Source organism: Gouania willdenowi, chromosome 13, assembly GCF_900634775.1.
Source record: "Gouania willdenowi chromosome 13, fGouWil2.1, whole genome shotgun sequence".
Taxonomy (NCBI): domain Eukaryota; kingdom Metazoa; phylum Chordata; class Actinopteri; order Blenniiformes; family Gobiesocidae; genus Gouania; species Gouania willdenowi.
This window is the reverse complement of record NC_041056.1, coordinates 29,646,420-29,671,658: the sequence shown is the minus strand read 5'-3', so window position 1 is coordinate 29,671,658 and position 25,239 is coordinate 29,646,420. Positions and strand designations below refer to the sequence as shown.

General features: G+C 38.9%; 1 protein-coding gene across 4 annotated transcripts in view; it reads right to left on the bottom strand.

Moving 5' to 3' along the window:
* Window positions 1–7,811: 7,811 nt before the first annotated feature.
* The window catches only part of sidt2 (SID1 transmembrane family, member 2), a 30,301-nt gene continuing 12,873 nt past the window's right edge, over window positions 7,812–25,239 (bottom strand). For 2 of the 4 annotated variants that reach the window (XM_028465464.1, XM_028465465.1), the window contains 17 exons: window positions 24,634–24,672; window positions 24,489–24,566; window positions 24,319–24,381; window positions 23,895–24,010; window positions 22,535–22,608; window positions 22,353–22,419; window positions 21,619–21,692; window positions 21,409–21,532; window positions 19,721–19,838; window positions 18,213–18,349; window positions 18,003–18,111; window positions 16,305–16,381; window positions 14,513–14,559; window positions 14,327–14,432; window positions 13,137–13,247; window positions 12,292–12,405; window positions 7,812–9,223 (listed from right to left, as the gene is read on the bottom strand). In XM_028465464.1, coding sequence (XP_028321265.1) covers window positions 9,161–9,223; window positions 12,292–12,405; window positions 13,137–13,247; window positions 14,327–14,432; window positions 14,513–14,559; window positions 16,305–16,381; window positions 18,003–18,111; window positions 18,213–18,349; window positions 19,721–19,838; window positions 21,409–21,532; window positions 21,619–21,692; window positions 22,353–22,419; window positions 22,535–22,608; window positions 23,895–24,010; window positions 24,319–24,381; window positions 24,489–24,566; window positions 24,634–24,672 — 1,517 coding nt within the window. In that variant the 3' untranslated portion in view covers window positions 7,812–9,160. The remainder of the gene's footprint in view (window positions 9,224–12,291; window positions 12,406–13,136; window positions 13,248–14,326; window positions 14,433–14,512; window positions 14,560–16,304; window positions 16,382–18,002; window positions 18,112–18,212; window positions 18,350–19,720; window positions 19,839–21,408; window positions 21,533–21,618; window positions 21,693–22,352; window positions 22,420–22,534; window positions 22,609–23,894; window positions 24,011–24,318; window positions 24,382–24,488; window positions 24,567–24,633; window positions 24,673–25,239) is intronic. The other 2 variants (XM_028465467.1, XM_028465466.1) reach the window with 1 other exon arrangement.

Genomic DNA, 25,239 nt, shown 5'->3' with positions numbered 1-25,239 from the left:
AAAACCATCGGTGAGATTACACTTCAGGGCAATCACGAGAACCAAGAAAAACATTTTCTCTGACTTTTGGAATCAACTTCAATCCTCACAGTTGTAACATCTAATATTTCAGTGCCCAGATAGCACGCATACGTCTCGCCGATGTCGGCCTCAGATCGTGCGTCGGCATTCTACTCCTAATACTCCTTTTGTGTGTTTTTCCCCCCAAATCGATGATGCCATTTATAAAATTGTAGAACTGTAAAATGTTTTTGTGCTGGGGCTCTTTTGGCCATGCTGCTAAAAATACATTTATGATCATGAACTGTGTCTCTCTTTATTTTATCCACACATAATAAACTATTTAGTGGTAGTATATTGCTTTTGTTGTTGTTGTGATCTGATAGGTTGTTGTGTTCCTATCAGATTTAAGTCAATACTTGAATATGAATATGGAGATATTTATACTATCTAAATCTGAGCTAAATAAAGGTATTTAACAATATAAGCTGTAGAGAGGCCGTGCTGAGCATCTTTAATCCATCGTCACGAAGACAACGCCTGCCCAATCGGCAAACGCTCTCCATAATAAGTCTCGCCGATTCAACTTCATTCATCGTGCAGACGTCGGGGAGATGCATGTGAGTCCATGTATCATTCGTTCATTTGTTTTTCATTATGAAACAAAAACAACAACAAAAAAAAAATGCGTTGCACTTCTTGTAGTGTTGACCTTTGACAGCATGTGCAGACAAAAAAAAAATGAAACAAAAAAACATGAAAAACGAGAAAAAAAAAAAAAAACACTCATTATTTGATATTTGTTTGCAAATCCAAAATGAAAAAACAGAAAACACCGTGTTTTTAAAATTCAAGCTCTTTTGTTTCGGTTCAGAAAACAGAAAACAAAAAACAAACACCTTTATTCATTTTCTCCATTACCGATTTGCCGAAGTACGTTACACATTTCATGATATCTTTAGCTCTGCAACACTTCTCTAAAGTCTCTAAATCCTCCGAAATATCCGTGAGGAGGTTCTGTGCCCAACACCAGCTAAAGCGAAAAGGACACGTTTCGGATGCACAGTTTAGAAGCAGCGATCTTGCCGTTAGCGTCGGATGAGAGTTCACTTCTGGGTCACGTACTTTGACAAATCGGTAATGGAGAAAACGAATAAAGGTGCTCGTTTTCCGTTTTTCGTTTTCTGTTCGGAAACAAAAGAGCTTGAATTAGAAAAACAAGGCATTTTCTGTTTTTTTCATTTTGGTTTTGGAAACAAATTTTCAAATTCATTTTTCATGTTTTTGTTACACAATGAAAAAGGAATGATTTATGTGTGCTATCAGAGTGTATCATACTGAGGAAGCAGAATAAATATCAAAGTCTTTCTAGTCCTTGGGACCTGCAGGAAATGCAGACGGAGAGTGCAGACACAAGCAGTTAGCATTTGGGATCGATTGATTGATGATTCATACAAATGAGATGGATAATGTAGATGAAACAGTAAGAGATAGATTATCATGTATAGGGAGGAGGTGATCTATAGGAATAGAGAGCTTTTCTTTGTGGTTTGGCCAGAATTTGACATTTTGAAAATGTCCGTCCAAATGCTGACCCACGTTTGACTTTTTGTCTAATATTGCGTAGGTTTTCTTTTACTTCCTCCCACCCAACAAGCTGCATTACACAATGTGTTCTGACATTCTATCAACCATAACTTTTTGAAGACTTTCAACCTGACAGTGAGCCATCACCATAACGACCAATCACAGAGGTGAAGCAGGAAGGAGGATCTTTTCAGCAACTAATCCATGTTTACTATCACTCAAAGGCCAAATCAAAAGTCCAAATAGTACAGCAAATGACATAAATGAACACAGCAAAGTGCTATACAAAGTGTAAATGAATTATGTGAAAATAAGAAACAAAAACCAACTTCAAAGGAAATAGACCAGGAAGGAAACACATAACCAGCAGCACTCAGTCAGTGTTCAGACACTCCTTTAATAGAGCAGGAGGCAATCAGGTAATGATGGACACCTGTGTGAAAACAGTTGGGAAAGAGAGGAAGTGAGAGTCGTTACAGTAATACATTATGTATTCAGAAAAAGAGAAGAGTTAGACCTCAGTAGCAGCTGGAATCCTGTAGAAATTCCAATTCCATAGTTGATAAACTTAGCTTTAAAACCCATGGGAAATCTAAGCAGTGTAAACCTTTGTTTGAACAATTTTAGAAAACAAAATAATTCATATTCAGAATCAGCGTGTTTGAAAATATCCAGAGTGAGCAGAAAGGGGGAGGAGCAACTAGACAAATGTGTGAGCATTAAAAACAGAGAACTCCATGTAAGTCCAGTGTGTGTGTGTGTGTGTGTGTGTGTGTGTGTGTGTGTGTGTGTCTAGTGTGTTTAAGTTAGAGATGCTTAATGTATGCCTGTAACCATCCATTAGTGGAACGTTTACAGTTTACCAGCTTCTCCTGAACATACACAGTCTGACGAAAAACTCATTAAAAACAAATGTGTGAAAAATAAAAGAACATCATTTTTAAAAAGAAATGATTTTTTTTTTTAAAGCTAAAGTCAAGTTGTCCAAAAGATGATTAATTTGACTTCATCAATGTGGATGGAAAAAATAAGCATGAGGAATTATTAAATTGAACATTTTAAGGAAAGGAGTCATGAAGAAGCACTCGGTTGTTATTTTTAAATATTACTGTCGTTCACATCCACTCATTCTTGTTCTTCTCCTACGAGAAGGTTGGAGGTGTTTCTGAAGCTAGATTGGTGTTGTTCTGAGTTCACGATGAGAGATACTGTAGATGATCATGGCTCGCGATAACGATACAATATTTTTTTCAAAGGAAAAAAGAAAAAAATGTTACATTTGGAAAATTTACTTTTATTGGACTTTAACTCTGAACATACTTATGTTATGTTCATTTGACACTATATTTTAAACTACATGACATTAAGATTTTAGTCAACTGCTGTAAATTCTAATTGGATTTTGTCCCATGTGACAGAATTACAATTTCAGTTTTATTAGTAAACAAAAATGTCATTATAGTTTATTATAGTTGTCATTCACATGTTTTATTTGGTTATGACCTTATCTGGAACATCAAAACACTATAATATGGAAAAAAAAACATTTCAAGAAAAAAGCTTAACTGGAACATCTCAACAACAGGGGTCAGCTTTAGGTTGGGGTTAGATGGAGGTGTGTTTGGGGTCGTTATGGTGTTGGAATACTGCCCTGCGGCCAAGTTTTCCGAAGGGACGGGATCATGCTCTGCTTCAGTATGTCACAGTACATGTTGGCATTCATGGTTCCCTCAATGAGTTGCAACTCCCCAGTGGGGTGACGTTCAGTCAGGGTAGGCAAGGTAGGCAGTGCCTACCCAAGGGTGAGTTGATATTTTGATTATTTGTTTTAATAAAATATATTTATTTTTCAATTTCCGATAGCCTACAGTACCTATAATTTGAAAGTGTCAGCATTTTGTGCTTTTCATAACCCAAATAACTAAACAGCGCTATTTCCTGGTACGGCAGAGACGCTGCACAGTCTCACTCCGCTATAAGGCAGGAGGAGGCCACACCCCCTCCCAAAAGCACATCGCTGCTCTGCCTGTTTCCATAGCGTGTTTTTATGTATTTGCGCATGCGCAGTCATTTCTCCAAGATGACAACCATTTACATCCAAAGGCAGCTCTCTACGCTGCCTTTGGACGTAACCGTGCTATGCTAAATGCTATACGTAAGTTCAGAGTCCATTAGTGAATTGATATCATGTGACCGCTGCTGCTATGTTCTCTAGCTAGTGGGCGGGATTACACTACAGTCAGGATGACAGCGCTAGAGATGATAAAGAAACTTTCTTTTGAGGAAAAACGACAGCCTTTAAAAGATGGAGACCAACACCTGAGCTACCAGAGCTTTAGCAAAGGTAAAGTCAGAAAATTGTTCATATTTTCTACAGTGAATGGTACAAAAGGAAGGATTGACTTTGTGGATGGTCCTCACTGAGGCTGTTCTGAGTTGTTGTTGTTGGCATTTTCTCTGTTAGTCAAAGGGAAGTGCGTGTTTTTTGTTGTGCTACATGATAATTGCTTTAGTGCCACCGCTGTGTGGACAGCCATTTAAGTTAGGTCAATTCTATGAAAACAGTCATTCACTGTTCGTATGTAATTTCAAACCCAAACTCATTGCATACGTGTTGTATTTAACTCAACTAACACATTAAAGCTGATATCCAGATTTTCTGAGAAATCTATGTTTATGTGTGATTCTTTTGAAATGCGATAAAAAAAACCTAACTAGTCTTTTACTATGGTTTACTGTCGGTGGTCATTCATATACATTAATGTAAATAAGTTCCTCCTTCATCCTATAGACCCCTATACAAATGGAAACGATCGCCTAGTGCACCCAGCCAAAAGGCTTCGACTTCCTGGAGCGAGGACTGTCAATCAAAGTAAATGCGGAACAGTTCACGGAAACATGTCTCAAACAGGTTTATCAATCTGAGCAGCAGAGCATCATAGAGGAGCGCTCTGAAACTCCACAGTTACCCGTTCCATGATTGCCAACATATAAAACTTCTACTAAATGACAAAATGGGTCCAAAGCTTGTGAATAAACGTCTTTGTGACCGCGACAGAATTTATAGTTTTTGTAGTTATGTGACTTTGTTGTGTTTTGCAATGCACGTGCTCAAACGTAGAGGCGTAGCTTCTGGTAGAATGGCAGAGGCAGGGGAGGAAGTAGAGCTGTTGAGGGTGGGACATTGAGACGTGAGCTGTTAAATCTAGAACCAAGTTTTTAGATTAGGTTTGGATTGTTTGTTCAGGATCTACCAGAGCTGTTAGAGCAGAGTAAGATCTGGAATTTTTTACAAACTATCTAAACATCTCAAGCTCGTGTTCCTCAAATTATTCTTGAACCATGTTATGATGTGGGATGTAGCACATTATTCTGCGGGGAAAGGCCAAGAAAAGTAACACATTATCATCAACAAACCTTGTTGGTACACATGTGAAAGCCAATTTCACAAGAATGGCAAGACCCAAGGTTTCCAAACATTATATTACACATGGAATCGTTCCACCTCCATTAAAGCGTCTGCATCAGCTGCCAATGTGGTCCACAGCTACAAACTATGTATACTTTTAGAACGCTAAAGAAGATAGTCTTTAGACCAGGTCACCTGATCTCAATATTAGATAGAATGAAACTATCCGAAGTTTTCGAACGACATTTGTGAAAACAAAAAGAGAACGTTTATGCAACATCTCCACAGTGGTATAGACACATAGTTTTAAACATCAGCCACTCAATCATCACACCATTATCAGAAGTTTTAGAAGAAGACTCACACTGCTGCTTATTTCTTTTTTTCTAGTAAAACAGAACTGCATAACTCTCCTCATTTTACTCTGCTTTCATTAGCTGAAACTAGAGTGGAGCCAGATGTGGACGTGCATTTTATAATGCGTTTTATTAGAGTGTATTTTACGTGATGGATGGTTGACTATGAGAAAGAACTTTTGCAAATTGCTTGTTTGGCTCAAGGCTGGGCCGCAAAAGGAAACAATCCTGGGTTATGCAAGGACCTGACCACAGATTAAAATGACAAAAAAAAATGACAAATGAAAAGCAATCCTGGAAACTTAGACAGTTTCCATGATACACAAAGAAGAAAAAAGTTTTGTAGTCAATATAAAGTTCTTGTATGATGCCAAAGAGAAATTAAAATTTTCAGCGGGCATGGCATTGAGCAGCCCATGGTTCCACTCCTGCGTTGGAGGATGTTCTGTATCTATGAGGTGTACAGTAGCTGTCCGTGCTTTGGGAGGGGGACTGGTCTGAGGGGGTGTGAAGGAGAACTCTGCATTGTGGTCTGGATTTTGGATTGTCAAGAATCTGGGTGTTTTATAAAATAAAACAAGGAAGACGCTCCAGCTAAAGGTGGAAGGATGCCGTCTGTTGCCATAAGACCAGGTTTTCTACAGAGAGACCTTTATTATGGATGTAGCCCACAATGTTCTCTCATCAGGAATCACCTAGTTAAATAAAGGATGTATATGAATAAATAAGATCTATTGAAGATTTGGATAGCCAAGTGTATTTACTAAGTACAACTGTGTGAACTCAAACTACAGATGAAGTGCAGCAATGAGCAACATTCTCCTATAAATGGTGCTGTGTTTACTGAATTAAGAGATTAAGATTAAGACATTTTACATCCTTTGGCCTGTGATTTGCAGGGAGTAAATGTTTCTAAATGTATTTGGAAATGACTATTTACAGACACATCGACTGACTATTAAGTATTTAGTAGAAATTCAAATATTGGAGGATCTTAAGTTCACCATTTATTTGCCAGTTTACGCAATGACTACTGGTTGTTTTATTTCTACAAATTTCCACATCTAGATATAGATTATCTCCTTAACACATTAAAAATCATATTTCACTTAAAATAAAACAGCAACAGTAATATAACACCATACCTTTTTTTTTTTTTGTGAAATAATCTTTTCTCATTTTTCAACTTTAAAAAAAAAAAAAAAGATTTTATCATTTGAAGATTCAAGACCAGACACAGCATGAGTCTGTGTGCTGAGCACTCCCCCTGCAGGAAAGAAAAGGTACTGCCTTTGTGTATTAAATTATGATACTAAAGACAGAAACATAAAGCAAATACTTTAATTGTATTTGGCTATTGAAAATTGCCAAATATACTGTTCTCGTAGGAGTTCGAGTTCTTCTTCTTCTTCCATTGAAAATGGCCAAATACATTGTTCTTGTAGGAGTTATTTTTTTTCAGCAACTCCTTTGTCCTGGAACTCCTCCTAGGCTATTAATGCAGCACTAATGACACATGTCATCTCATAGAGGCAATGTCAAGGATGTGCAGTCGACCATTTTTGGAGCCAAAAGGTCAAGGTTGCGCCAAGTGTCAAAAACCAAAATTTTCCATATCGTTATTAATATTTATCGTACAAGTTTGATGCTTACATTTATGAAAAGCTCATCTCAAGGGGAGTATTTCCTTTCCGTGGACCGAAGCTGTACGACCTACCCTAACCACCAAAAAGATCAGTAGGGGTCAAAGTTCATGACGTCACAAAAACAAAAAAAAAACATTTTTTTCCTATAACTTGGCCACTGGTACCATTGAACAACATTTCCTTTCAATGTGTGACCTTGACCTTCACTCAAGGTCATATTTAAGGTCAAGAACTCCTCAGAAAAGTGAACAAAAAAATTTAATAATTACTAAATGATGTCCCTTGTCTGTTTATTAAGCCTTCAGCCAATTTCACCTATAATTAATCACATTACCAATTACTGCTGCACATTTCATTCACTTAGATAAATAAATAAATATTAGATAATTAAGTGGTATAACTAATACGCTTTTTTAATGTTTAATTTGTTTTAATAATTTGTTTGGATCTGTTCTGCATGTGTGTCTGCTTATGCTTAAATGACAGCTGAGGTTTGTTTAATACTTTATTTTCAGACTAGGCTGTGCTGAACCACTAATCCACACACTCAGATTTGCATACACGAGCTCAGACCTGACATTAGATTTGATCGTAGCGTACGCTCACGTCAAAATTGGTAAATACCAAAGCTTGCGTGAATATGAGCCTGGACTATGACTACCAGATCAGAGACTACCGAGAACAACACACACACACACATGCACACAATGTACTGATGGTTAAAATGTGTTTTTGTGCATGAATACAAAATATTTTAATAAACCGTGTTGATTATTTTGTTGTGTTTTGTGTACTTTTTGCAGGATGCAAGCAGTCTTTTCAAAAAAGTTTTATTCAATAACCGCTCACCGAAACATCTGACAGAGAAATCCTTTCTTACACAGCACAGTAAAAAATAAAGTACCTTTGCAGTGGAGCAGAACAACATAATCAACCATGATTTCAGGGATCTGACCAAGCAGAACAGTTTGGGACTACCATCAATAAAACGTTGAAGGCCACCAAAGAAAAGTGGACAGATTTCCTAGACTTAGTTACATTTGTAAACTCCTTCACATTCATCTGTACAAAGCATAAAGTGAGGAACTTAAGTATTTGAACACCCTGCAAAGTTCTCCCACTTAGAAATTATGGAGGGGTCTGAAATTTACATCGTAGGTGCATTTCCACTGATAGATCTGTGTGGAGGAGTGGGCTAAAATCACTGTTGCAGTGTGTGCAATCCCGGTCAAGAACTACAGTAAACATTTCACCTCTGTAATTGCAAACAAAGGCTTCTGTACCAAATATTAACACTGATTTTCTCAGGTGTTCAAATATTTATGTGCAGCAATAAAATACAAATGAATTATTTAAAAATCATACAATGTGATTTCCTGAATTTTTTTTTATTCTGCCACTCACAGTGGATATGCACTTATGGTGTAAATTTCAGACCCCTCCATGACTTCTAAGTGGGAGAACTTGCAAAATTGCAGGGTGCTCAAATACTTAAGTTCCTCACTGTATAAACAGTATTTCTTCAAAAGTGGCTGACTCAGAGGTCAACAGTAATGCACGTCATAAAATAAGTTACAGTTCATTCTTGATGTCCTGATTGGATGGGATGCGTGATTAGTAAAACAGCTGGTAAAATGAACTGGTTTGCGACACCCAGTGAAGACCGACTGGTGTTAGCAGCTTGACACAGATATACTGTAGACGTGGAAATCTTTGCTATTGTATAATTGTACACATGATGTAAATATCAACACATGGACGGACTGAAAAGACAACCAAAGTGCGCTCGGCATGGAGAGAAGCAGACATTGGCTGTGGAGAAGGGTAAAGAAAGAGGCGGAGCCATCCAGAGACGCACACACACGCACACGCACACACACACACACACACACCTACCTCGCATTGCCATCGACGGCGAACATGACAGTTTAATCGATGGTGGCAGAAAGAGGACAAATCACTTCAACATTGCTTGTCCAGCTTTTGATTGGCACATTAGTGTCCAGGCAGTTCAGGGGGAGGGGCCACGCTTGTGGACGACCTAATGAATCAGGCTCCAGGCTGTGCTTTTGGAGGATCATAATGGAGGCGTAATGGGATAGTGCGATTGGACGATAAGGCAGAGCTGAGGACGCCAGGCTGCTCCTGGACAGCACACACAGTTAGAAGACATAGATCTTGTCTCTTTGGACGTTGTCCAGGTCGTCATCCATTGTTAGGAGCACCTGAGGATTGTCAGGAGTGTTTATACAGGTTAGTGCTGTGTGATATGGTGAACATTTTATATCACGATATAGGTAGATTTATATCCCGATAATAATATCGAATTACTTCTTTAAAATGACATAAAATGAATGGAGAATTGCTATTCATTATACATTTTTATTACGGTATATATAAAATAAACAATTTTAAAAAACCCAAAATAAATTGTACTTCTTTTCAATAAAGGAATATTCGTGACTTTTGCTATATATACTGTTCTCACATGTGTTCTGATTTGTACGTTTGTATGTGGGAATGCCACCAGGAGGCGCAAAAAACCACAATAATGGCCACTGTTATTGTTTTAAACTGTACCTGTAGGGCCTGTACTACAAAGCTAGATTAGTGAAACCTGGTTCTATCTCCATTAGCAGGCTTCACCTATCTAAACATTCTCCGTCAGAGAGAAGCTGTCCTACAAATCATGATATCAACTCGCCAAGTGAAGCGAGTTCATTTCAGCCTGGCTACGAGGTGGAGATTGCAGCGTCAGACCAATCGAAATCAGAGAAACTGCGTAGAGTGAGATTACACAATGTTAATTCATGGTAGAATAAACAGACACTCTGATCAGTTTCACTTTCAGGTTGTCTGTGGCTCTGATGCTGCGTTCATACAGCTCAGCCTACACCATAAGGTGAAAAATATTTGTTATTTAGATTATCTTACAGGACTGAGGCTCTCAGCGTCACCACAGAATACATGAACAAATAAATAAATACTTTGTTAATTCATTCATTGGTCTGAAAGTCCCCGATGCATGCAGGGCAGGTCGTTTTCTAAGAGAACTGATTGGTCAGGAGGCAGGACTTTTATACTCTCTCAGATCTTATCCACTTCATAACCTGGTCCAGACCAGGTTAGGTTTTCCATGGTGATTTAGCCTGGTAATTAGTTATTCAACTTCGTAGGACAGCACACACCAATTAAATCCCGGAAATTAGCACGATAAGAGCAAATCCAGCTTCGTAGTACAGGCCTTTAGTGAATGGTTACATCAAAGATCATATATGATAGTAGAGGTTTCATTAGGCTATATTCTTTAAAAGTCCTTCTAGAGCAGCAGGAGATAAATTATGATTCCATGTGATCGCTCTAGCTAGTGGGCAAGATGACAGCACTGGAGACGATAGAGAAACTTTTTGTGGAAAAACAACAGCTTTTAAAAGATGGGAGACCAACACCTGAGCTACCAGACCTTTAGCAAAGGTAAGGTGTTGTAATGTTTCATACTTTTCAGAGTGAATGGTACAAAAGGAAGGATTGGCTGTTGTTGTTGTTTTCTCCTTGTTTCTGTGTTTCCAATACAAACAACAGATGTGCTGCCATGTCATGAGATACGGTATATATGTTGTTGGGAGAGTATGGAGGCTCTATTAAATAATTGTTTGTTTCTTTAATGGTGTTTTACGATGTTGATTTTGTTAGATGTCTAAATGCTTGTTCATGTGGATCTTGTTGGTTTTTTTCTTTCTTATTATGAATTTTATATTTTGATAAGCGCATTGAGATGACTTTGTTGTAAATTGCGCTATACAAATAAAGCAGAAACATATGAAATTGTCATTGGTGGTCTTGATTTGTAACACCCTGTCTACCCAACCCATTTTCACTTAGGGTGTACTCACTTTTGTTGCCAGCGGGTTATTGTGAGGGGACAGTAAATTTACACTGTTATACAAGTTGTACACTAACTAATTTACATTGTATCAAAGTGTAATTTATTCAGTGTTGTCCCATGAAAAGATTTCATTAGATTTTGCGAAAATGTAGGGGTGTACTCACTTTTGTGAGATACTGTAAAAAATAATGAGGATATTTGCTTTAGTGCCACCCCTGTTGGAAATTGCTTTATACAAATAAAGTTGATTTGAATTAACACTTGACAGCAGAAACATATGAAATTGTCATTGGTGGTCTCGATTTGCAACGTGCCTACCCAACCCTAGTGGTCACGGCATGTCAACATGCTACTATAAAGTAGCAGCGTTGCTGTGAGTAGATTAGCCTGCTTCATGATATTTTAGCAACAGAGCGGGACCATGACCACACACATTACATTTGTGATATAAACCATAGAGGGTTATATCGTATGGTAGACGTTTTTATGTCGCACTACGATATATATTGTTATATCGCACAGCATTAGGTTAGTGCAGGGGTCACAAACACGGTGCCCGCGGGCACCAGGTAGCCCTCATGGACCATGTGAGGGGCCCTCAGGAGCTTTATAGTCATCAATGAGTTCCATCTAAAATCTGATTTATTTTCCAGGATTCAAACTCTCAAAGATAAATACATATAATATATTTAGTTAGTACTGAGTAAAGTTAAATACCAATGCACGTGATAAAGTATTAAATTGTATTAAATTACCATCTTAAAATGTTTATTTTCACTAAATTCTCATTGTGACAAATGTTTTAAGTGTTGCAGATCTGATCTATGGTCAGTGGTATGTTATAAATAATATGATATAAGATATATTTAAAAAAAAAAAAAGCAATGTGGAATTTCATAAAACTATGACATAATTGTTACATTTTACAAATGTTACATGTTAAGAGATTAACAAGTTGTTTGTTAGTAGCTAGTAAAATAAACAATTGCACAAATTAGGTAAAATAAAGTGTTGCATGTTTAAACTTAAATATTTCCTACCTTTTAAGTTAAGTTTTTAAACTGGTAGCCCTTCAGACTATTCAGAACTTATGAAGTATCTGTTTCAGAAAGGTCGGTGACCTCTGGATTAGTGTAACAAATCCAGATGTTAACAGATGCAGAAACATTACACTGAAGCCATTTGATACCTTTACACTTCAATTCTCCACAGTTAAACAATATCCTGAAGGTCTGAGTGGAATTGCTTTTTTCAGCATGTATGTCAATGTGAAACCAGCACAACTCTAGAGAACATGTCTGATACCACCACGTTGTTAGCTCACCACCCTCATGGTAAACAGAGGACGCTAAGGCAGCCTGTCAATCACGTACTGTACTAAAGGAAAGCAGGGGGAGCATTCGTTACCAGGAAGGATCCGAACATGGCGATGGAGGAGAGGAAGTGCCAGATGTCGTGGTCGTCAAAGAACATCAGCAGGATACAATCCCTGTTGTGTTCACGAGACTCTGCCGGAGTTTTCTGTGTAAAAACGGATACGGATTAAGTGCACAGCCCTAATAGCAGGGTTGGGGTCAATTATAATTGTAATTGCATAATTGATAATCATTGCAATTATGGTGTAATTACAATTGGAATTGTAATAGGAAAAAATCTGTTGCTGTTGTAATCATAATTGAAATTTAATTGAGTTTAGATAATTTACCACATTTCTATGGAATTTCATGGAAATTACTATTTATGTAAATGCAAACCTGGGGAACCATTTTACCGTTCTATGCCTCACACATACATAGTTAACAAATACTAAAATATTTTTGATATCAACTTTTCCCACTACCTGTCAGTTCTCTTCATTTTTACCATTTAAAATATATATAAATCGAGGGCTATACTGAGAGAAAAAAGGCTCAGATTCCCACTTCAAAAATATTAATACCAATATTTTCATTGATTAGGAAGCCTTACAATGTAAACAGGAGATTATAGTGCATTATACAGCTGATATAAGACATGGGTCAAAACTGATCTGTCATCATAACAGATGCTAACAGAAAGCTAACACAAGAGGAAGGGTAAAATTTCATGGATCATCTATTTCAGGCTCAGTAATTGTGATTCATTGTAATTTAACTTGAGTAATTGAGAACGTAATTGTAACTGAAAAATGTAATTGACCCCCAACCCTGCCTTAAAGTATTACAGGAACGTGTGTGTGTGTGTGTGTGTGTGTGTGTGTGTGTGTTACTCACCTGCCAAGTGCTGAGTCCCTGGAAAAAGAAATAAAGTGCAAAGCCCCAAACCACTGCAGTGAAGAGGATACACACTAAGGGCAGACACTTGATTCTCTCTCCACTCCGCAGCTACACACACACACACACACACACACGCACACAAGGGTTTTCATTAGAAACTATGAAAGAGGACTTTGCAAACTTCATCAATGATTAATGAGGAGAAGGAGCTCCTCACTTCTGTTATTGTTATTATTATTATACATATATTTTGCATCATGATTTCAATATGGATGTACGAATACATGTGCACATATATCTGCCATTGCAACAAACACTATTAGCCCTGTGGATACAATGTTCTATGTACTTACTTGAATTTGGTAAGTTTAGTTAAAGTTAGGCAGGCTGGTACATGCGCACCAGTCCATTGCACGTGTACCTGCCTGCCTAACTTTCATTAAACTTACCTAATTTAAGTAGTTAGGTGTAGTGGCAGGTGTGGCGTGACTGAAGCTGCAGTAAAAAATTGTTAGGCGTGTACACGTGTGCACGTCTGTAAGTGTGTGTGTGAGTGGTGTATCCTGTCCAATCACAGCAACAATCTGACTCAGAGAGTAACACTATAGTCACTACCACTCTATGGACAGGTGTCATGACACAGACTGTAACCAGACTAAATGGTGGTACATTATACACTCACAGAGAAGGGCACCTGATTGCTATAGCTTCACTCACGCCACACCTGCGTCTATGTATGACTGATATATTTATGTTTGTTAAGTGCACATCCAGGTGTGGCGTATGTGTGCATACACTTTAATGCATATGCACATTAAAGCGTCTGCAAACATGTTAACGTGTTAACGCGTTAACATGTCTGCAAGCACACAGTGCTTGTGTATTGTGCCCGTCTACCCATTCTTAGTCTACGGAAAATGTAGATCAGACGTGCAAACGTGCAGACGCAGGGTAAGCATTCGTTGAACTGGTGTGCATGAATTTAGAATGAATGTGTGTGTGTGTGTGTGTGTGTGTGTGTGTGTGTGTGTGTGTGTGTGTGTGTGTGTGTGTGTGTGTGTGTGTGTGTGAAAATGCATGTCATGAAAATGATGAGACCCCAGGAAGAATAGCAAAGTTAGCTTGAAAAAAAACAAGAACAAAAAGCTACTTGTGTGAAAGTGGGTGATTTCACTGCTCGCACACACCTTCATGATGATGTAAAAAGCAAAGTAGAGCAGCAGGTTGCAGATGGCGATGGCGAGCAGGTAGGAGGCGAAGTCGTTGGGTCTTTCGATGAGGCCGTACGCCGCTCTGTGGACCAATCACATGTCAGAGTGACAGCTGCACCAGGTGGATGTCATTAGTCAATCAAACATGGCACGTGTACTCACAGAGACCAGTTGACTATGTTCCCCATGACCAGTAGAACCATTCGATCCTATGACACACAAACAGATTTACACACACATTTCCACGATAGGGGACGATACGCTGAGTTAACGATGCGAGACAATACGATACATATTATTGGGTTTATGTTGTCGATACGATATTATGAAAGGGAAAAAGGATGTTGAACCCTGCACCACTACCAGACAATTCATACCAGTCTCAAACTGGAACAACACAGCTAATATATGGTCGTCAGCATCATCATCATAGTAACATACTATAAAAAAACCCACAGTTTTTACACCATAGACCAGGGGAATTCAACTAATATTAATTCAGGTACCAGTACCAAATACGTACCAGTTTGATCTCAAATGAGTACCAGTATATATTTCTTTCGCCTGAAACAATGATTTAAAGTGCAGCAACTCCACCACCTTTCTGGCACTTATTGCCATAATCAGACTCTTGTGGAGCACTTTCATTGAGAATTTTCTTATGTATACAATTATTAACAGTAATTAACAGTCCAAATGATATGTAGCACTTTCAACATGATTGTGCCCTAGTTTGCACTTCCACATGTAAATCTGTAAATAGTATTTAAACTAGTGCTGTCAGTAGATTAAAAAAATTGCGCAATTATTTTAATTATGCTCTGTAATTAATTAATCTAATTAATCTCTTTTTTAATCGCACCTAAAAATTGCTGAGAATTGCCCTCAATTTGAGGTATTTTCATTTAAATTACATTATTGTGGCAGATCAAGACATTGATATATAACAAAGTGACTTTGTGAAGTTGTGTATTGTTTGTTTTTAACAGACTAGAACAGATGCAGGTGTAGACATTTACATTCTACTGTATTTAAGATTAGACCCAAGAGCTAACTGTCATATTGATGTGTAGTTCTGCAAATAATAGAAAATGAAAAAAAACGTAATATGTAGCTCGATATGTTAGCACATCATAAACAGTAACAACACTTTTCTGACACTGAACTTGTTGATAATAAATTCATTTTTCAGTCATGGTGTGCAGCATGTAGCAGCTAGCACTGTCCGAGTGTCTATGCTAGCTGCTACATGTTTAGCATTAAGGTGCTCGCTGAAGCTGCAAAGCACCGGTGATTAGGCAAACTCTTTCTTGCATAATTTGCCCACAACTAGGCTTTAGTTTTCCATCCAGTGTTTTTAAAAGCCAAAATTAAAGCAAACGAAGCTGAGCAACTCGGCAGTCTCTCGTCTTGTATTGTAGCCTGTGCATTAATCGCAATTACCACGTTAAAGTGACAGCCCTCATTTAAAGCACATACAATGTCCAAGCAATAAATGACTGATAGCAGTCCCTGTAGGATCTTTTGTGTATTTTTTGGGTCAATTTTGTGGGATTGTTTTTGGGGAAACAGCAGGTTTTGGAAAAAAATAGATTTCTTCCCCATTTTGTAAATAAAATATGATAAAAGCAAAAGAAAACAACACATATTGAGGAGTTGTATTGAATGTGAAGGGACTGAGTTATCGCCAACTGAATTATTTGGTAATTTACACAATGATTAACACTTTCTCTGTTATTTGTACATTATCCTGGAGGCCTAATTTGATACTCTAGGGGGCTAGATTTGGCCCCCAGGCCTTGGGTTTGACACCATAGAGTGTTTATTGTCCAGACGTTGTTCCTTTGCTGACCTGTGGGGGGGGCAACAAGCCTCTGCTGCTACTAGTCTACTAAAAGAAGAAGAACTAAAACAGGAGCAGCGACTAAAACAAACTAAACTCTCCATTACTCACTATGTACATGGGTCCACTGCACTGTCTGATGCAATCAGTGTAGATGATGTACACAATTCTGCGCAGGACGCCGGCATCTAACACACAAACACAAGGAAGGGGGAAAACAATCAGATTTGACATGATGGTAACTGATTTAATCCTAAACAAGGTGTATCAATCCTGTTTAAACTAATTATTCAGTAACAGAACATGTGTTTTACCATAAGTAAGTGAACTATAACATAATAAACACATTGTTGGGAAAATTGTTAGCATTAGCTCGCCTTTGAAATACTGTATTTTGTATTTCTGCTTTTACTGTATATTTCTTTACATTTATAATCTGACATAACACTGCTCATTAGCTAGACAGTCATTGGCCCTCGTTCCGTAAGTTCAGATCTGAGCGTACAACACGCGTCCGACCAAATTCACGCAAGCTCCGGTATTAATCAATTCTGACGTGATCATACGCTATGATCAGATCTCACGTCTGGTCTGACCTCATGTACGCAAACCTGAGTGAGTGGATTTGTGCTGCAGCAGCAGCAAAATGTGAATGAGAATGAAAATAAATGATTAAACAAGCCTCAGCTGTCATTTAAACATAAGCAGACACACATTCAGGACAGCTCAAAACAAATTATTAAAAAATGAAATGAAAATGAAAAAATTATTTAAAAAAGCCCACGTTATGACTGATACCTGCACTTTTTTGGTTTTCCTTCAATAAACCCACTGAGATCACACACGGATCACAGGAGCGCTGCTTCTGCTGTGTTGGACCAGCGTGGGAACGCTGTTGTATATCACAGACGAAGTGTGTTATTTTAACCTGTTTTGTAAAACAATGTGTAGGTGAATGAAGTGATGTCTGATTTATCTGCAAAGCGCTGAGCCAAAGGGATTTTAATGGATTCGTTAATTTATTTTAATGTGTTATTTATTGCTTCTAGCGTGTGGACAACTAAGGCCAATAAACGTCATATTTCTGTGCGTCTCTGCCCTGATATGAGGTTTGATTGCTGTGCAGCGCGCACACGTCGGGGGACGTTGCACATCCTCGCGCTCATCAGCCAGACTCGTCTCGATGTAAATAATTGTCTTGATCAAATAGCAGGGATTTATGCTTTTAGGCTATGGATAAGTAACATTTCATTCAAACCATCATTTGCAGTTATATATAATTTAATTCAAACCTCAGTCCATTCCAATACAGAAACGTGTTCAGTGCCTCTGTTATTCTCTTCCACAGAGCGTTTAAATGAGCTCCTTAAATTCCAGTTTTCACACTACCAAAAAGCACATCTTTGTTTTTCTTCACTTCAGTTGTGAGGATGATGATTTTTATCTCAGAAATGTTTATTTCCTTGCAAATGTTTGTTTAACCTCAGTGGGCGGGGCCTCTGGCCCAGGAATATTTGAGAGCGTAACATGTTAATGACGATCAAATTCAGCTGCCGCTTTTATAAATAGCAGATTATTGGTACACTGGGATTGGTCAGATACAAATGTTTCAAAAGTCCCACATTGGTACTGTTGTACTCAACAATGTGCACTCAGATTTGCAACCGTTTTCACCCAAGGTTGATAAATGAGAACCACTGTAACGAAATCTACAGCGAAAGCAGATTAAACGGGAAAAGGAAATCTAACTTTCAAGATGAAAATATCAGTCCTGCCCATAGTAAGTGCAGCGTATGTGACTGATCTCACCGAGCCTCCATCGACCCATGTAGTAAAGCTGTGTGCTGAGGAGCATCGTGGCCAGAATGTGAATCACTGAGAAAATGATCCAGAACACTGTGTTCCCTTTGCCAAACACCTGCAGAATGAACAAGATTTTAGTCAAAGGATGAGCTCATTTAGTGTGTGTGACATTGTCTGGTCCGTTGTGTGTGTGTGTGTGTGTGTGTGTGCACGCACCACTCCCAGCACGGAGAAGAAGATGACAGCAGCCAGGCAGGCGTAGGCTGTGTACGCACTCGCGTTGATGTCTGGGTGTCTCTTCTGATACAGCTTCAACATGCACAGGCCGGCAATCATGTACATGAAGGAAGTGTCTGCAAAAAAAGCAAAAACACAAGTAGAACACACAGTGTCGCAACAGGCTGTATGCAATATATTGCAGCTAAGAAGGTAAATTATACATTTTGGACTAAACATATATTTGGGGTAAATCCATGTGATTTCAACAAATTTTCAGGACATCCCACGCACTTTGCTCTAAGAAAATTCTGAAATTTTTACCAATTGTTTCGTGATTATTCATTAGGCATACTGTACATTTTAAGTTTGATCATTTTTTTAATTTCATTGTTTTTGTGGATCAGCCCCACCAAAGTAGTGTCATCAGCAAATTTGACCAAGGTGTTGCTGTGGTGGATTGGTGCACAGTCATGTGTGTACAGGGTGTGTGCTCAGTCCCATGCTGTAAACCCTGTACACACATTACTGTGCACCAATCCACCACAGCAACACCTTGGTCAAATTTGCTGATGACACTACTTTGGTGGGGCTGATCCACAACAATGATGAGACGACCTACGGAGAGGAGGTCCTGAACCTCAGGAAGATGGACAACGGCCCCCACCCTTCTCATCTGAGGGGACACTGTAGAGAGGGTCAGTGACTTTAAATTCCTGTGAACATACAGTACATCTCTCAGGACCTTACATGGGGCACTAACACCAATGCCCTTGTGAAAAAAGGCACAACAACATCTGTACTTTTTAAGGTCTCTGAGGAAGGTCAACCTGACATCCTGGTGTGGTGTAGGACCAGCTCTCATGCTGACAAGGAAGCTCTGGAAAGAGTTATGACGTCAGCGCAGGGCATCATAGGAGCACAGCTGCACTCTCTGTCAGACATTTACACCAACAGATGTCAGCGCAGGACCAGAAGCATCACCTCTGACATTTCAAACCCAGGACACAGCCTGTTCTCTTTGTTACCCTCAGGAAACAGGTACAGATCCATCCAGGCCCACACCACCAGATTCACCAACACATTTTATCCCAGTGTAATACAGTTACTGATCACATAAGAGGTGTTCAGTCAATTCAGACATTTTTAACTGTGCAATATATCTATCCTCGTTGTTTTCAGTTTATTTATTTGTTTATTTATCGTCTTAGTGGCTCCTCTTGTCAATACACTTATTTATCATTCTTTTTATTTTCTCTCTATCGTGAACCACAAGAGCTATCTTTTCAATTTTGTTATACCTTGTGTAAAATGACAATAAAAGCATTCTATTCCATTCTATTAATTTCACAACTTTTTGAGACCAAAGTGCGTGGGCCATTTGTAAAATGACATGTAATGACCCATTTATACTTCTTCACTCTCATGAGACAAATTTATTGTTTAATAGTCACAAAATAAATAAATGAATGAATAAAAACAACTGTATGATTAGTGAGTGGTCTTACCAAACTGGAAGTTGGTGTAATTGGGACAGACGTGGTAACAGGCACTGAGCAGACCCTCCATCATCAAAGCTGTCCCCATGGCATAAAACAGACCAAAGTGCTTTGGGATTCCACACTCCTGCAATGACGAGAGAAGGTCCATCAATCCACTCAATAATACATTTCAATAATAATACTTGAAAATACTTAAAACACTGTGTAAAGCATAATGTAATCAGCAAATTCTTTTGCTTCCAAGGATTGATTTTCTCATTCTAGTGGTGGTGGTGAAACAGTTGAGGTAGTGGGCTTGTAATCGGAGGGTCATTGGTTTGAATCCAACCTGGGCCATCACTGCGGGATGTTGGGCAAGTCCCTTAACCCAAACTGCTTGTGTTGTACGTGGCTTTGGAGAAAAGCATCTGCTAAATGAAATTGTAATCCTGTAATCTTGATTCTCTACCCTTAAATTCCTAAATTGCCTTAACAAAGGCCAAAAAATGGAACAATGGTGCCCAACTTTGACTAATTTTTTTTTATTATTTGTTAGTGTGATGAATCAAATGTATTTATGTTTGACACATTGACAGTAGTAGCACATTAATATTGATGATGTTCTTGTACATAGACAATAAAGGCATTCTGTATTGCTAGAGCTAACCTAACCACTAGAGCGGATATGGGCCTGTCTGTAACGGTCGCATTTACAGACCATAGAGTCGTCACTAGCTTACCAATCTACGGGAAGAGATTCACAGCCTTTCTAACAAGCATTAACCTAACCACTAGGAAAAAGGCCCAAAACAATGCCGGCAGACCTGATAACACTGTATCATGTTTTTCTGCAGTCAGTGCCTTCTCCTCGCCCTTCTCTCTCTTTTCTGTTTCAGGTGTTTTGAAGCTGGAGCTGACAGTTCCTGATCTGTGGTTCACAGCTGAACTGGTCTGGGAGACTTTGATGTTCTATCTTTCTATCCAGCTCTCTCCTCCTCCTTCTGTCAGTCGCTCTAGTGGTATCTGTCGTTATGTCCTTAGGCAACACACTTCACCCACATTGCCTAGTATGAATGTGGTGTGTGAGTTGGTGGTGGTATAATGCAAATGTGTAATCTATCTATAAAGCAAGGAATCGCTGTCTGTCTGTGTGTGTGTTCCTCAAATACCTCTGTGGATCAGGATCACACTTATGAGACTTTCAACATTGCTGCTGCTTGGTTCAAGGGTGTGCAACATCAGATTTGTTTGGACTGCAATGATACCATTAATAAAGTATTTCATAAATGCCGTTGTCCATTGTCCACTGAAGCAACCACAGTCACGTGTGCACTAGAGCCAATCACTGCAGACCGTAGCCATGTGCGCACCAGAGCCAATCTGTGGAGAGCCCACCCCCACAGTCCACCTCCTGGCCTCAGTACACGCTGTGTGGACTCATATCAGCTGCACGGAGGAATAAGGAGTAGTGATGTGTCGGTTTTCTCTTAAAGCCGCATGTGATTGGTCAATATGTGTGTGTCAGTGCCAGCCCTTTACTCTGGCTAATGTCAACCTTAATCTTATCTTTCACCTTGTAATTCCACAATCTAAAGATGGAAGTTTAAAACTAGAGCTGTCTGTAGATAACATGGAAAAACAGGCACAAGAAATATTGCCTTGGATTTTTTTCTGCTTCCCAATAAAATAGATATTATGAGAAACCAACGACTCACCAGTGCACTGACATCGTTGCGGACCATGGCTCGATTGTGGACAATGTCTCTCTTAAGGACAATGAGGAGGAAAAGTAGTCCCAGCATCACATAACCCAGGTTACTGAGGATGTTGTTGAACGCACTGTGACAAATGTGAGTGAATAATGGAGTTAACAATTACATAACGTTTCATGACAGTGAAACATTGAAACACGGACTGACTGCCACCTTAGAGCTCCGAGGGGGTGTGCACACAGGAAGTTGTAGTAGCAGATGTCTTGGTTTCCTGTGACATTGACCACCTGATGGGCAGATTCAAATCATATGTTGGTTATTATTGTCTTTACACATCAAGAGGAGCAGGTTTCACAGAGCAGGTTTAGGACTGTTCACCATCTTGATGTAAAATGAAAGGAATGTACTGAGTCACTGTTGGCAGTAACTGATCTTATTCAACAACGGGTCAAACTGAAGGGAAACTTTTTTGTAACCATCTGTTGAAAAAGTTTAGTTTACTGGTTGGAAACTTTGGGCCTGAAGTTGTGGTTTTTGATGTTCATGAGAAGTGAAATTGCAGATACATGGTGAGCAGCAGCAAGCGGAAAACAAAAAAAAAGTCCATTTTTATTTCTACTTATTCTCATTAATCATTCATATTCTTATTCATCGTGCAAGCCCATCAGAGGCAGTTCTGAATGTTCCTAAACACAGAGTGAATGCCATTTATTATCATCAAAGAGTCTTTCAAAAGAAACTGTTGGAGATGGAAAAAAATCTCACATGCCTAAAGCTACTGAAGATTCGTGACTAGTTCCGGAAAATGTTTGGAACAAATTACCAACTGAGTTTCTTCAAAAACTATGGAGGTGTGAGTCAAAGTGCTGATGCTGGTTCAAGGGCAAATAGTGTAAAACACTATGTAAAACAGGGTGAAAAGTTGACACAGTTTATCATCAGTGTACCGTCTGGTAGGTGATAACCAGTTGGATCACAGGCAGGGCGTAGAAGACGGCGATGGTAGCAATGTTCCTGTAACCAGAACATTCGTTACAACTACAGAATTGAGACTGAAGTTTTTAAGTATCTACAAACAGGTTTGTTTGGACTTTGGATAAGCCAGTCCATGTGCAAAAAGAGTTCTCACCAGAAGTAGATTTGGTATTTCTTGCTGAGGACCCTCTTGTCTTTGCGGGCCAGGTCAGAGACGCACAGAAATTTCTAGAACAGACAAATTCACACTGAACAAGTTAGTGACAATCCACTAACAAAAAATAGTCAAGTCAAGTTTATTTATATAGCACCTTTCATGTACAAGGCACACTATGAATATAGATTTAAAAAATGAGCAAAAATCAAAACATGTAAAACAGTATCAATCAATAAAACAGGATAATATCAAATTAAACAGTGTGACTGTTAATTAAAAGCGCTGAGAGTTTGGGTGGACCTGCAGTTTTCTGGGACTTTGTTCCAAAGATGAGGAGCATAAAAACTAAACACTGCTGCTCCGTGTTTTGTTTTTGTTTTCGGAAGATAAAGCTGGTTTGTCGCAGACAACCTGAGACCTCTGGGTAGTTGATATTGGAGCAGAAGGTCTGAGATTTATTTTGGTCCTGTAACATTTAGTGCTTTATAAGCCAGTAGCAGTATTTTGTAGTCAATTCTCTGATTGATTGCAAGCCAGTGTAAGGATTTGAGAACTGGGGTTATTTGATCTATTCTCTTTGTGTTTGTGAGGACTGGATTAACTGCAGCTTTTTTTTTTATTTTTTAGGAAGACCTATGAAGACAGCGTTACAGTCGTCCAGTCTACTAAAGATGAATGAATGAATATGTATTTCTAGGTCCAGCTGTGACATTAGTCCTTTGATTCTTGATATGTTATTTAGGTGATAATAATGCTGATTCTATAACTGTCATTAGGTGCCTGTTGAAGTTTAGGTCTGAGTCAATGATGACACAGATTTCTAGTTCGGTTTGTGATTTTATTAATTAATTATTATTCTTTTAATGCTGGGTGCTGGCTTCAATTTCGGTTTTCTCTTTGTTTAACTGAAGAAAATTTAGACATCTAATTATTGATTTGATTTTAATCAATGCAATTTATCAGGGTTTGTAGTGGTCTATATTCTCCTGGGGATACAGTTAAGTTAATTTGCGCGTCGTCTGCATAGTTATGATAGCTTATTCCATAGTTTTTTTAGTATCTGTGTCAATGGGAGCATGTACATGTATCTCTGATCCATCTCTGACTGCTATGTGACTTCCCTATGCTCTGAGAGAGATGGAGTGTAAAAGATGTTTAAATGAAGTAAAAGCATATCCGTAAGAGGTAACCGAATATTAGCTTATATTTAGGATGGTTCGTTTTCTTCACCGATGTCGCCCATGGACTTTTGAATTAGCAGATGTCCCTCCACTCTTTGTCCTCCACGATCAAACTGCAACCATCCCACCACTTGAAGGACTTTAATGTGTAGTTACTGCATGACTACATGGCTCACCTTGGTGCGCACAATGTTTTTGTCGGAGTTGATATCATCCAGCGTGTCATAGTCGTCCTCTTCAACAGAGCTCAGAGACTCCTGCCGGCTGCGCCCAACACTCTCCAGAGATCTCTCTGATTGCACAAATAAAAAAATCAGCGAGGTGTTTAATAGACAGCAGGAACAACGTGGGCGTCGCGATCAAACAAAAAAGCTCAAGTTTGATTCAAAGACACTCAGAAGCATTACGGCTTTAGCACCTGATCTGTAATTTTCATGACATACAAATTTATATTGATGATTAATGTCATTTAATTTACAGATTTGCAGAGCAGATAAATCTGGCTTTTGATAGGTTTCTTTTTTCTGTAATTAACAAAGTGCTGATTTGTGTGAAGTAAACTAGGATCTTATGGAGCCAAATTAAGCAGCAGCGTGTCACCGATGCGGATGGCTATGTGGTGAAGGTGATTGAGGAATGGTCGCCGTTTGAAAGGCTCCTGCCCTGATGAACAAACACACACAAGCAACTGGTGAGAGCAGTTTGAGGCCAGTGATGAGAAAGGCTGTGGCGACCATCAGGTATCGGTAACACAATGCAAGCACTCTCACCCATGTAACCGTAGTTGTTGTCAGTTGATGTGGCACTGTCTGTGATGGCCTCTGAACTCAGGGTGCTGCCGTTGTCCACTGTGGAAGAGAAATGGTTAACTCTGCTAAAAATGACATTTTGTATCATAATGTGCTTAAAACTCACAAAAGGAGCCGTATTCATAGGGCAAGGCAGGAGTCTGGCCTGTGGAAGCAAACCAACACACAGACGTCACAGAAAGAAGCAGATTCCACCGTCTATTCATGCTGTTTCAGGGACCTATCGTGCTTTCTTCTGTTACTTTGCATAAGTCCTGGCCTGCTCGTGAACCATATGACCAATTACATTAATTTATAAACTCACTTACAACTTTATTAGGTACACCTGTTCAATTGTTTGTTAACACATGTGACTTTGATCATGGCATGGTTGTTGGTGCCAGACGGGGCTGGTCTGAGTATTTCAGTAACTGCTGATCTACTGGGATTTTCACGCACAACCATCTCTAGGGTTTACAGAGAATGGTCTGAAAAAGAGAAACTATCCAGTGAGCGGCAGTTGTGTAGACGAAAATGCGTTGTTGATGTGAGGGGTCAGAGGAGAATGGGTAGACTGGTTCAAGATGATAAAAAAGCAACATAGTAACTTCAATAATGGCTCGTTACAATGAAGGATTGCACAAAACATCAAAACTTGAAGAAGATGGGCTACAGAAGCAGAATACCACACCAGCTAAGAACAGGAAACTGAGACTACAATTCACAAAGGCTC